The 13,399-nt window shown below is 28.3% G+C and overlaps 1 protein-coding gene across 1 annotated transcript in view; it reads right to left on the bottom strand.

Annotated features, from left to right (window-relative positions):
* The window catches only part of LOC107164127 (dynein axonemal heavy chain 7-like), a 39,453-nt gene that overhangs the window by 7,879 nt on the left and 18,175 nt on the right, over window positions 1-13,399 (bottom strand). Inside the window, exons 29-51 of the mRNA XM_089223899.1 lie at window positions 12,779-13,165; window positions 12,186-12,723; window positions 11,924-12,129; window positions 11,716-11,866; window positions 11,467-11,645; window positions 11,050-11,404; window positions 10,674-10,987; window positions 10,197-10,603; window positions 9,626-9,786; window positions 9,105-9,552; window positions 8,890-9,025; window positions 8,431-8,828; window positions 4,820-5,012; window positions 4,606-4,762; window positions 4,335-4,540; window positions 4,057-4,197; window positions 3,835-3,986; window positions 3,397-3,770; window positions 3,144-3,323; window positions 2,781-3,059; window positions 2,491-2,727; window positions 1,913-2,410; window positions 114-343 (exon numbers count right to left, since the gene is read on the bottom strand). Of these exons, the coding sequence (XP_089080025.1) occupies window positions 114-343; window positions 1,913-2,410; window positions 2,491-2,727; window positions 2,781-3,059; window positions 3,144-3,323; window positions 3,397-3,770; window positions 3,835-3,986; window positions 4,057-4,197; window positions 4,335-4,540; window positions 4,606-4,762; window positions 4,820-5,012; window positions 8,431-8,828; window positions 8,890-9,025; window positions 9,105-9,552; window positions 9,626-9,786; window positions 10,197-10,603; window positions 10,674-10,987; window positions 11,050-11,404; window positions 11,467-11,645; window positions 11,716-11,866; window positions 11,924-12,129; window positions 12,186-12,723; window positions 12,779-13,165 (6,327 nt within the window). The remainder of the gene's footprint in view (window positions 1-113; window positions 344-1,912; window positions 2,411-2,490; window positions 2,728-2,780; window positions 3,060-3,143; window positions 3,324-3,396; window positions 3,771-3,834; window positions 3,987-4,056; window positions 4,198-4,334; window positions 4,541-4,605; window positions 4,763-4,819; window positions 5,013-8,430; window positions 8,829-8,889; window positions 9,026-9,104; window positions 9,553-9,625; window positions 9,787-10,196; window positions 10,604-10,673; window positions 10,988-11,049; window positions 11,405-11,466; window positions 11,646-11,715; window positions 11,867-11,923; window positions 12,130-12,185; window positions 12,724-12,778; window positions 13,166-13,399) is intronic.

Below are 13,399 nucleotides of genomic sequence, written 5' to 3'. Positions count from 1 at the left end.
ATCAAAATTATATAACAATTTAAAAAATATCTAAAATGACTTAATCTTTTAGTACGATTGTAATTCAATCGTCCTAAGTAATGATTCATAATTTTTTCAATATAAAAACGTACTTAGACATATCCCAACGAGCACCATCTAAAAAAAGACCGTAACAATACACCCCGTCCACAGGAGGTTTGTTGACTTTATCACAGTGTTGTACATGAAAATCGAAGCACAATTGGTATATAGGTATGGCATAACGTCGAGCAAAATTTTGCATCACAGCGGTAAGAAACGGTTGAGTAAAAAATAATCCACTGAGCCATACATTATCGGGTATACCTTCGTCGTACCAAATCTAAAATAATTTAAAAATAAATAAATTTAACCAACAAAAGAAACAAAAAATATTTTTCTATGTCAATATGTCGACTAGTTACTAATGTATACCTACTTAAAGCCTTAAATAATGTAATAGAAGACAATGTGTAGCTTAAATTTATTGTTTATAACAATTTATACATCTATTTACATACGTATGTAACATGGTAAATATATCACTGAATCTAATTTACATAAAAAAAACTAACTTTAACCTAAACTAACGAAAGGAATATACTTAATAGGTAATAAAAGTATCCAGCAGTAAGTTGCATTAAACAAATAAAAGACAATATTTAACTCTCTCACTGTAAAGTTACCTAATCTAAATATTTAACTTAAATCTAAAAATATTTTGCTTTTCCGTCAGTTATATTTATGTATCAATGTATCAAGTATTTATTTTAGAATAATATAGCATGGCTAGCAGCTGTCCGGAAAAAGTTAATGTTTTGTAAACATCTTAGGACTTGCTTTTTGTCGTTTCTTCCGTTGTCAATGTTTATATTCTGACACCAAAATAACATAACACGTATCATTTTCTTCAAATTGTTTTAAATTTAAATACTTCATTTATCCACACAAATGTCACACTTCCGACAAGAAAAATGTATAAATATTATTATTTTAATCTGTATTAGACATTTTAAATTTAATTGTTTGTGTAAAATTTATGTATTACCTACCTATACATTAAATAAATATTTAATATTTAATCATTCAAATACAATTAATTATTAAATAAAACATAAACTATGTAAGTCATAAAAAAAAATAACATCAGATATTTATATACATGATGTATTTAACAGAATGACCTTGCAAGTGAAATAACATTTTTTTCCAATCAATATTTAAAATATATATTTTTTTTAATATCAACATATTTCTTTAGAGTTAATTAATTGAATCTTAACACTTTATTTTAAATTATGATTTTTGAGAATTTTCAGACTAGTAAAGCTTAAATAATTTATTATACAATATGTAATTTTCATAAACTTTTACAAAATATATACAATTTTAATCTTTCATTTAACATTTTCCCCAAACAAAATATTTGATCTACTAAATATCTACATAAGATTGAAATTCAAAAAAACACAAAATATATTTTTATGTTATTTACTAAAAATTAATATTAATATTTAAAAAAAAAATTATCATCTTGGTAGGTAACATACTAAACGAATACCAAAAATATATGATATCTATTAATCGGATTAAAAGCTGTAAAAATTATTTTGTCCAAATCTTTTTAAAACCATGAAGTATAATTTAATATATTTTGTAACCTTGAAAAGTCAAAACTAAAACACTTTTTTAATTCACGTAGACAGATGATACATGTGTGGTATCAATAAATTTTTAAATAGTAATGTTACCTATCTATAGTTTTTTTTAAAACAATCTAGTCAAATGTGTAAAAAGTAAAAACATACATTACAGAATATTGACCATCAAATCATTGAACCATAAAATCGTTATGTTTTCCCTACTACAATATTGTTATAAGCATTTAAGCTACACACATAACGCGACTTACTTGCATGAAATTAAGTCGTTCAATAAAATTAGTTATATATCCTCCCAAGGACTTAAGACTCGGATAAGAAAACTTCGACCAAAGTAGTGGGAATTTGGCCATGGATAACGATAGGGCCATAGTTTCCAGTTCAGGCGTCATAACAATAACGCCTTTGATAGCTTTTATCAGGTCTTGTAAGCTTTTACGAATCACAGACAATAGTACGTTAAAACGTTCTATTTCTTGAATAAGAACCGCATTCATGGATTCTGTGTACATAACGGGGTATTTTGTCATTGCTGCTTCTACGTCGAAATTGTTCGGGAGCTTCGAAAGTATATCGGACACTGTCGCTATCAGTGCCTTTTCTGTCGTATCAGAGCCATCTGTTCCACAACTGTATTCCATTATAGCTACAAATGATTTAAACAGTAACTTTGTGGTCTGTAAATCACGGATTATTCCCGAATTTATGTGCAACCCAAACACTTCTGGACTGTGGGCGACTGGAATTTCCTACAAAAAGAAAGTTGAATTTCTCATTAATGACCGGTCGTTGCCTACAACAATTTTATTTTTATAATATTTTTTCCTACTTCGATTTGTTTAATAAAATCATGGTAGTTGGAACGAAACGGAATTCCATATTTTTGATCGATATCACAAAACAAATAATACGGGTTTTTGACTACTTCTGGACAACAAAATTTATTTAAAATCGTATTCATTGTACGTCTGTCCCAATCGTCAGTTACTCTACCACCGTAATTGCATTCTCCCGTTAAGTATTTCAGAGCCTCGAAAGGTATTTCATCAAATTCATTAATATACATCTAAAAATTATGTAATTAATACTCGTGAAATATATTTGTAAGCAGATATTTACTTGAAGTTGTTGAATAGAAATGTAATAATCGGATTCGTTAAATTCATAAGGTATATTCCATCCAATGGGTCCAAATTTTCTACGTTCTTGTACAATAGCATGAAAAAATGTGATTCCATACAATAGTTTTGTGAATGTCCTTTCCTTACCTGGACACCCTTCAAAAAAGTTTTTATCTTTCACGGGATACGACTGATAGCTCCGGAGCATATTAGCTTGTAATCCTGTTGGAGGCTCGTTAGTCATTTTAACTCCATTCTGTAGTACGGACACCGGAAACTAAAATTAAATGTGTGGGTAACTTTAAAATTATAGTTTAGGTATACCGGAAATGAAACATAAAACATATTATTATTATATTACTTTCACTGAAGAATAGCTGGTCAGCCACAGTCTAAATTCACTGTTCACGTTGGAAATATCAAACGAGTCACAAATCACTTCCAATTGTCCCATCCAAGAAATAGCCAAATGACAGTTTTGTAAACATACCCATCCACCCATTTTTTGTGCGTTTTTTATTAGCAATTCAGCAATAGGACCCTTTAATTAATATTATAATATTTACGATTAATTACTATCTCATCATTCATCAGTTTATTTATGTTCTATTAACTTGTCCTTGGCCCAACGAAACGCTTTGAAGGCTCTCCGTCCTACCCATTTTATCTGCAAACTGCAACAAACTCGCCATAGGATCAATCCCAGGTGAAAGGATAAATATAAGTGGACTTAGACAATTTGAGTCACCATACGATTTATTTATATCAAATGGTGGTGGATGAATGAACTTTTCTCCTAGTTCTACTTCAATAAGTCTGGTTACAACAGGTATGACCTTATCGGGCCTAATGGCATGTATGACGAGGATTCGTTGGAAATCACTTAATTTATCATACCAGGGATTTGGGAATTTTAAGGCTCCGTGATCAATCATATCACAGTAATTTTTCCACTCATTCACTTGGCTTATAAAATCATCTCTTATTCCTAAAAAAACAAACCTTAACAATACAGTACATTAAGGCCAACATTATATTTTATCTATATTTACCATGGAATTCAGTTAGTTCATCTAAAAGACATATCTGATTCCAATTTTTATCATGAAGCCAATCGGGCCCAGGGTTAAGAACATCGTTTTTAAGACTAATACCCTCAGTCACAAGTAACATTAATTCTTGTTTATCGATTTTTTTTTCTGCACTACAACAATGAACGATACAAAACTTCATTAAATATTACAAAAGAACACAATGAAATAATCACTACTTACAGCATTACCGTAGTGCACATGATGAAAGAAAATAACATCTTATCCTTTTCAAATAATGACCGACATACGTTGGCATATAAATTATAAGTAAAAGTTTCTTTCAGAGCTTCTAAGCGTTTTTGAATGATTTTTGATTTATTTCTAAATTAAAAATTAAATATTTTCTAATATAACACGTATAAAATTACAAGGTGTGTGAGTGTGTGGACCTATTGCCTTTTACCTATTTTAAGTATAAATATGAATTGATATAATTTTTTTAAATAAAGTTTACTCACGCTGTTTCAATAGTGATAATAAAAATATTGACAAACCAAGATAATGAATATTGATACATTGGATCAACATTTGGTAAATCAGTGATGCAATAATAAAGTATAGAACAATGTTCAGCGATTGGTTTATACTGTAAACGAAATTGATCAAGAACTGCAACAGTTTCCACTGAAGCAGCTTGTTTACGAGTTATTTCTTTAGCTAATATCTAAATAATATAGTCAATCATTGAAACATTTAAAGCAATTTAATTTCCACTTAATTTATATTTACTTTAGAATTATCTAAAACATCAACAGCATTTTCGTCTTCTAAAATGTTTCCTGGAGCCGAAAGAATTTGTAAAATATTGTTTTCAACATCCAATAAAGCTTTAACATTTTCAGCTCCCTCAACAATTAACTGTTGTCTTTTTGACTCCAGATCTGGTCTAATATCAAATTTGAGATATTTACCATATCAAATAAATGTCGTTGAATATGTTTACCGTTCTTTAGCGACAACGATTCCCAATAATTGGTCTTCTAGACCTTCAACGGTTAATGCAAAATTTATAACAGTAACTTTGTTAAATATTTCTGGTAAATAATGAGGATTTCTAAGCTTTGATGTGATATACAATCTGAATTTTGGATTGAACTCTATAACATTATTTCCTAGTGCTATATACGTTGACTTTCCTGTAAAATGACAAATATTATTTTTAATTACATGAAAACAAACAACTCGAACTGCATGCTATGTTAAATATATTATCTACAATTCTATAATAATCAAACATGTAAATCACAATCTTAATTTCTGTTTTTTTAAAGTATTGGTATTTCATAAATTAGTTTATCATATAATCCTCATATACAGGGCGTCCCATGAAAATCTGACAAATGAAATAACTTCTATTTAACAAATATTCTAATTAATACTTAAAAAATGTTTTTTATGTAATTCATAGACACTTAAGCTACAATGTTGGTGTATATTTTTTATTTTTTAATACTGAAACTAAAAAACTTAAAAATTGATAAAAAAAAATTCCAAAACATTCAATATAACCATTTAGTAAATCTTATTTTGAGGAAAATGTATATGGTAAAAATATTAATTTAAGTCAAATGGCTGATTTCTTAATATTTTTTAAATACCAATATTGTCGTTAAGTAAATTACGATCCAGTTTATGCTAGAAAAGTAGAAACATAATAATTTCAAAAAAAAACGGGAAAGTGGATATCGCTCTGCTATACAGTAAGTTACAAGTGGGTTACTGTAATGGAAGGAATTAAATTTGAATCCAATAATATTATACATATCATTGTATACGAAAAACGATTGTGAGCGGAGATGGTTTATCTGCCTAGGATTTATTCAACGAATAAATTATAATGATATTTTTTTATAAATTCAATGTAATAATAAATACACATTGTAGTTTTAATAAAAATAAATTGTTATAATAATACCTATAAATGTGTAATTAAGATAAAGCGTTGAAAAATGCAATATTTACGAATTAACTGATTTAAAACTTTCGACCGTCATAAAAATGGCAATTTTTAAGATATCAACAAACTGTAACGATCAAAATTGATCAAAAAAGATTGAGCAATCCAAATCCAGTGTCAAAAATAATGGTTCTTATTTAAGAAATTTTTAGTTTACTGCGCATGCACAGATAAAAAAAAGTTAAAAATTGAAATTTACCAAAAAAATATGTATTTAAATGTTTTGTACCCTGTAAAAAAACCCCGAATCAAATTCAAGGTCGTGCGTTCGAAATATTTCCTGTTACCTTTAAAATTGAACACACGGTAGATTAGTACTTATTAAAATATTTTACTCTCCGGTGGACATTTCTTTTTTTTTTTTGATGAAGGTAAAAAAACTTATAAGGAATCTTGAATTAAATTTTCAAATCTTATATTTAAAAATAAAAATTATATGAATTTCTATCTAAGATAACTTGAACATTTCCATAGTTTTTACGCATTTAGTCAAAATCTGAACTTTAAATGCTTATAAAAAAAAAATCGTGCCTATCTATTTTTAATATTTTTCAACTGCTATTGAAAAAATATGTTGGAAGCCTTATATTAAATTTTGAAGCTTTTCAGCCCAACCAATAAAATTTTATTGACATTAATATAAAAAAAAACTAAAAAAGTTAAAAAATTAAAATGTCAGTAAACAGCTCAAAACAAATCAAAATATTTTGAAAATGTTATCAAATACGAGTATATAAAATGCCTATAAAAACATTCAGAGAAAATATCAAAGTATCTGCGGTCATTTGTTTTAGAGTTACGCCAAAATAAGAAAATCGCTAAAAGTGAAAATCTAATGTTGTAAAAATTTAAATTTCAAACGCTCATAAAAATTTAATTTGAATTTCTGGTGGACATTTTTTTGTGATAAAAATTGACAAATTTGTAAGGAATTTTGTATTCAATTTTCAAATCTTAGATTTAAATTGAACATTTTATATGAATTTCTAGTTTAAAATAATTTGGGAATTTTCGTGATTTTTACGTATTTTGTTAAAATTCAAACTTTGAATGCTTATAAAAAAAAAATTGTGACTATGAATTTCTTTAATTTTTCAACTGCTATTGTAACAATATGTTAGGAACCTTGAATAATATTTTCAAGCTTTTCTACCCAATAAATACATTTTTATCGATATTAACTTAAATAAAAACTAATAATTATCGAAAATTGCATAAGACTATAAATAGTTCAACATAAGTCGAAACTTATGTAAACATTCCGTGAAAATGTCATGTATCGATAGTCATTTGTTTTAAAGTTACATCAAAAACCAAGATCGATTTTGTCAAAAATTGATTGTAGGTAAAAATTCCCGTTTTTTCCTTAACTTTTAGTTTGTTTATCCCAATTGTTAAGAAAAATATTAGGAATTTTTTACTTTTGACCACCCAAAAATATCCACCGTAAATTCAAATTAAATTTTTATGAGCATTTGAAATTTAAATTTTTACAACATTGAATTTTCACTTTTAGCGATTTCTTTATTTTGGTGTAACTCTATAACAAATGACCGCAGATACTTGAAATTTTCACTGAATGTTTATATAGTCATTTTATATATTTGATATAATTTTCAAAATATTTACATTGTTTTAAACTGTTTACTGACATTTTAATTTTTCAATTTTTTTGGTTTTATTTTTCTATAAAAATCGATAAAAATTTATTTGTTGGGTAGAAAAGCTTGAAAATTTAATACAAGACTTCTAACACATTGTAAAGCAGTTGAAAAATATTAAAAATACATAGACACAATTTTTTTTTATAAGCATTTAAAGTTCAAATTTTGACTAAATACGTAAAAATTATAGCAATGTTCAAATTATCTTAGATAGAAATTCATAAAAATTTTTCTTTTTAAATCTAAGATTTGAAAACTAAATACAAGGCTCCTAAAATATTTTTACAATAGCAGTTGAAAAATAAAAGAAATATATAGGCACAATTTTTTTTTACGAGCGTTCAAATTTTGAATTTTGACAAAATACGTAAAAATCATGAAAATTCGGAAATTATTTTAAGCTAGAAATTCATAAAAAAATTTCTTTTTAAATCCAAGATTTGAAAATTTTTAATAATCTATAATATATCCTAGACAGATAAACCGTCTTCGCTCAGAATCGTTTTTCGTATACAATGATATAATATCATTGGATTCAAATGTAATTTCTTCCATTACAGTCACCCACTTGTAACCAACTGTACAGCAGAGCGACATCAAATTTTTTTTTTAAAGTTTTGTGAGATTATAACTTGGCCCCTTTCCAACCAAAGTTCGGAAGCCACATCTGCAAAATAGCATATCTAGAATACTATGTCATCAACATTGTGTAATTCAAATACATCAAAAATTAGACTTTAAGTTGGAAATATCTGTTCCTGGAAAATGTCTGTGGCAAAATTATTTCGTTCATATCAACGAGTACTTTTGCAATATACATTATCACTTCCAAATATTTTGGTGAACATTTTAATAGCCAGTGATAAATAGTTAAATTCTTATTTTCAATTAATTCTTTTTACAGAATAATATATAACAATGTTACATAATCACCTTGTTTGTACACCATCTTCAACAATATCGGGTCTAAGGGCAAATCTAAATCTTCTAGTACGTTTTCTATTAAAACTGGTTTCCCAATTTCAATTCCAACCTCAATACTTTTCATATAATTTGGATTAGTTAACTTAATAATAATTAGGTCATTATATTTTTCCAATGTTTTAATCCATTTTTGCGCCTGACCTTGAGGGTCGATTAATAATGACCATCTTTGTGAGCCATCCATAATGATAGCATTATCGATTGAAAATGGATCTAATGGTAAGCCATTAATAGTCCAATTTTGGATTTTAGTCGGAACACCTAAAACTTCAATTAAACTATAGTTATTTGAACTTGGAATCTTTAAATCATTGCACAATATTTTCCATTCATTGATTATTGAGGATCTACAAAAGAAAAATGAAATTATTTGTTAGTTCATTAACTAAGCATTATTCATTTAAATACCTGAAATATGATGTGAATGGAGCCAAATACGCTATTATTCCACAAGATATAAGAATATCTCCAGGAATACAATCATAATTAGTCTGAAGTTCTTCTGCTCGTAGGGCCCAACGATGTTTCTCGCCACCTAGACTTCCTAAACAATTTTTAATCAAGTTCATTAATTAATAAATAAATGTTTGGTTATGAACGGTTTTTAAGGGTTTAATACCAACCTATAAGTTTTTCTGCTTTAATTAACTTGCTTTCACATAACGCAACTTCCGCGAGTAATTTCTCTTTGTTTAACACAGTTTCTTCCAATCGATCTTTAAGAGAATCTAATCTTTCTTGTAACTGTCTCACTTCATTTCGTTTTTCTTCCAATATCGCCATAGTTGCTTCATATTCTGCATTAGCTATTTCAAGTTTTTCTTTTTTCGGTGCCACGACTTTGATTACTTTATCATACATGTCCAATGCGATAATCCACTTACACAGACCTTCTGCAGCACTAGATGCTTTAGCTACAATTGGTGGTTTAAAATTAGGATCAGGAAGATACGTTTTCCGTATGATAGCCATAATTTGAGAAGGTATATTATCCTTATCGTATTCTTTTAATCTTTGCAGAAAATTAATATCACCCAAAATGCGTTTACTAGGACCCCAGTAATCAAGTATCTAATAAACATATTTTTCTGTATTTATAACACATATATATTTGTGAATTGCGGAGAAGTAAAATTGATATTACCTTTTGTCCTGGCTTATTTGGATCGGGGATCTTATCAGGTGAAACGCCTTTCATCACGCATACTGCTGCCATTACAGTTTTTACCATTTCAGGAGGATTTTTCATAGACTTAACCAATGTTATATCAGTTGGTTTTAGAGTATTTAAAGCATCAATTGCATCTATATATGACCATAAAGTTCAAACAAAATCAATTTATTTTTCGACAATTTTAATTTATTAAATTTAAAAAACATACATATATCATATCTTATATTACACAATTAGATTTATTATTAAATTCAAGATTGATTGTTTTCTATATTATAAAAAATGATATTAATAAAGCACTAGATACCGATTTGCATAAAGGAGGATGAGTAACACTTAGTCTCGTTTACCATGAGTGTAGGTAATTTTTATAATTTAAAATATAGTGAATATTATTATTGTTATAATCAAATAGGTGCCTACACTTTTTTTAAACGCCGCCGATTTTTATAAATTTTAATAATTTTAATTCAATACAATGATTTACGAATATTTAACAATAAAACTGTTATTACAATATAATATTTAAGCATAAACATACCTTCTAAAACCGGTATGGCTAATGCAAGGTCAGCTTCACATTCTGTTTTTAATTCATTAGCCGCTTCAGCTTGAACGTTTGCTACTTTTTCATCTTCTTGTACTCGAGCGGTTGCTTTTTCAACTTCAACCGTCTCACGAGAAATCATAATCATCATTTCTTCTGTATCTTTTTGAGCTTGTTGAAGCTGAGGTTGAAGCTTAAACAAATCTTCTTTCATCTGGCTTACTTGTAATGTAGCATACTCAAGTTCCTGTAAGCCACCTACATATCGCATTTTTGCTTCCATAATTTCTTTCTGCTTACGATTAGTGCAGTCCGTGTATGCTTTAATTAAATCCAGGTATGATGCTGATGTTATATATGTACGACGCCGTGTTGCTGAATAAAACTCCAATGACAGTTTTCTATAAAAATAGTATAGATACCTATATACACAGTTATTTTAATTATGTATTTCATTCAAATAACACATACCTAGCATCAACATGAAAACGTTGACAAACAGTAACAGCAGAATTTTTAATTTTTTCAGAAAGATTGACATCTTTCAAATACTTATATGCAACCATTTGTAATGCATCATTTGGCCAATCATTAAACCAATCAATTGTACAACAACTGACTAAAGATGGATACATTCTTAGATAATTCCTTAAACTTGAACCAATCGGACTAAAGCACAAACATATATGCAAATTTTGTTTGCAGCGATTTATAAAATAATTAAAAACGACCAATGGAGCAATATCTAAGTTTCTATTCCCTCCTTGAGCAGCTAATCTAACCATCTGCAAAAAGTTTCATACGTTCATTCTTAACGTTCAAGGCGACAGTGCAATAATAGTTATACCTCCAATATACTTTGTTGTTCATCTAAAGTAAATAAATTTGGCAGTTCTCCAGAATTTAATAAAGCGGCAATATCTTGTAAAAAATAATCTTCTTTAATTTGTCCTTCAGCGAACAAAAATACAGTTGGATTATTTTTGCCACCAGATTCGATTAATATCGTTTTCAAATTATCTCTCCATTCCGTTAATCCATAGCTTTTAGTAATCTCGGGTTGAAAAACATTAAAGTTACACATAGCCGTAGCTAGGCGGGTCAGAGACTGACGTCCAGATCCACCTACTCCAACTAATAACGCACATCCACCAGGGATCGTTAAGATTCTACAAATTCTTGAAAGATGTTCACATGCATATCTGTGTAATCAGTAAAAACAAAGCTTAAATTTATCAAAATTAAAAAAATTAAAATATTTTACTTAAACAAAACTATATTCAATTTTGAATCATGTGTCTTATCGTATTCATCCATCACAATTTGAGCTTTTTCTTCGAAATTTGATAACGATGGCGGTTCTTCATATTTTTTGTTTTCCAATACATCAAAATCAATAATATTTGTAAATAAAAGATTTGACATATCTTGGCAAACAATTGGCTAAAATCAAAAACCAAAATTATTATTATTACTCTTGCAGCACAGCTAAGTCATATTTTCAATTACGCACAGATAAATCTGATAAATCATTAAATATTACGTCAAACATTTCTTGAAAGTTTATATTAACGCAAACACGAATTTTATTGAATAACCAATATCTATCATTATCGTCAATAAGGCGGTCATAGAATACTCTCATCACTTCATGGACCCACAGTCTGTAAAAAAAAATAATAATAATTGTTCAAAATGCTTTCATTTTCAATACAATTTACCTCACGAAAACTTTTCGATTAGTAAAGCTGTCTTTGCGGAACATGAGTATTCCATTTGTTACTTTTGAAATATCTCTTATATTAAATAAGTAATGTGATTTCGCAGGTGTTGGAGCTAAATTCTTAATAGCTGATCTGTACAAATCAATTGTTGATTTGATTATACTATCAATAATTGGTACTACTTCTAATGTAAAACCATTCTTCTGAAATTAAATCGTAATTTAATTTAAATATAAATAAATTTTAATTTATAATATACTTTTAATCCAATTTGAAGTAACGTTGAGTATATAGTTGTAATACTTTCGTCATCAAATGAATTTATAGCGAACAATCCAAAATGACGTAAAAACCTCGCATACTCATCTTGTTTACTCCCACTAATTGGCCCAATAGCAGACAACAAGAGAATGTCTTTCAGATAAACTTTGGTAGTATCATGTAAATCATGCCAGTAACCATGGTCAAAAAATTGTCTTAATAATTCGATAGGAGGTTGCGCTCCATATTGTTCTTTTAGAGGCATATGCATATCATCGACAAAGATAACACAAACCTTTCCTGATGGTGGTCCATATACACCACGTTTGCGCTTTATGAGTTTAGATAATATAATTTCCTGTGTAAAATTAGCAGATGTTTGTGTTGTGAATGTAACAAAAGATGGCACGTATTCGTCTAACGATAATTTATTCATCATATAATTTTTTATGTATAAACTTTTGCCAGTTCCCGAAGGACCAAAAAGTAATAATGGTTTACGGTGAGAGATAAACATGTCAACTAAATGCATATACCTAAAAATAGAAAAATATTTTTAAAATATGATGCGTTTTTATTAAAAAAAATTACCTAGCAGTGTCCAGTGTATGAACTAAAGTTTGTTCAATATTACTAATTTCTTCAATTTTATTATTTTTCACAACTTCAGACAAATTTTTCCAAGATCCCCGAGACGTGCAACTATATACATAGTCATATAATGTTCCATCGTATGGTATCGTAATGTCTAATGAACTTAAAGCTTCTGGTTGTCCCAAACCAGGAATATTGCCCTTCCAAAGTTCTTTAAAAAAATGATCAAAAGCTGGTCGTGAATTTGAATCTAGCGTTCCACCAAAACCCCAAATAGAAGCATACACAAAAGATCCTTGTAAATAATTTGTAAAGTGTTCATTGAAACCTGGATTATCAGTTTTTGAACTGTTTAACTGCATCTCCAGTATATTTAAAACGTTTCTGCCAAGATACGGAGAAATAATAGAGATATCGTAAAATCAGGTTAATATTCAAGAGTGGACAGTTATTTTAGCCAATACACACCAATATTTTGTCCATCACACTAATCGAACTAATGATACGATAGTACTTTTTAAAATTGATTTGAATTTGTTATTATATCTACTTGAGATTGTTCAGTCCACTTTTCTAGATTTTAGTCTCCCCCTCCCCCAGCTCAACTATAAATTTAGT

This window comes from Diuraphis noxia, unplaced genomic scaffold (assembly GCF_037042655.1).
Source record: "Diuraphis noxia isolate RWA-SAM2 unplaced genomic scaffold, SU_Dnox_SAM2 contig0003, whole genome shotgun sequence".
Taxonomy (NCBI): domain Eukaryota; kingdom Metazoa; phylum Arthropoda; class Insecta; order Hemiptera; family Aphididae; genus Diuraphis; species Diuraphis noxia.
The sequence above is the reverse complement of the archived record's forward strand: the minus strand, read 5'-3'. Positions and strand labels throughout refer to the sequence as shown.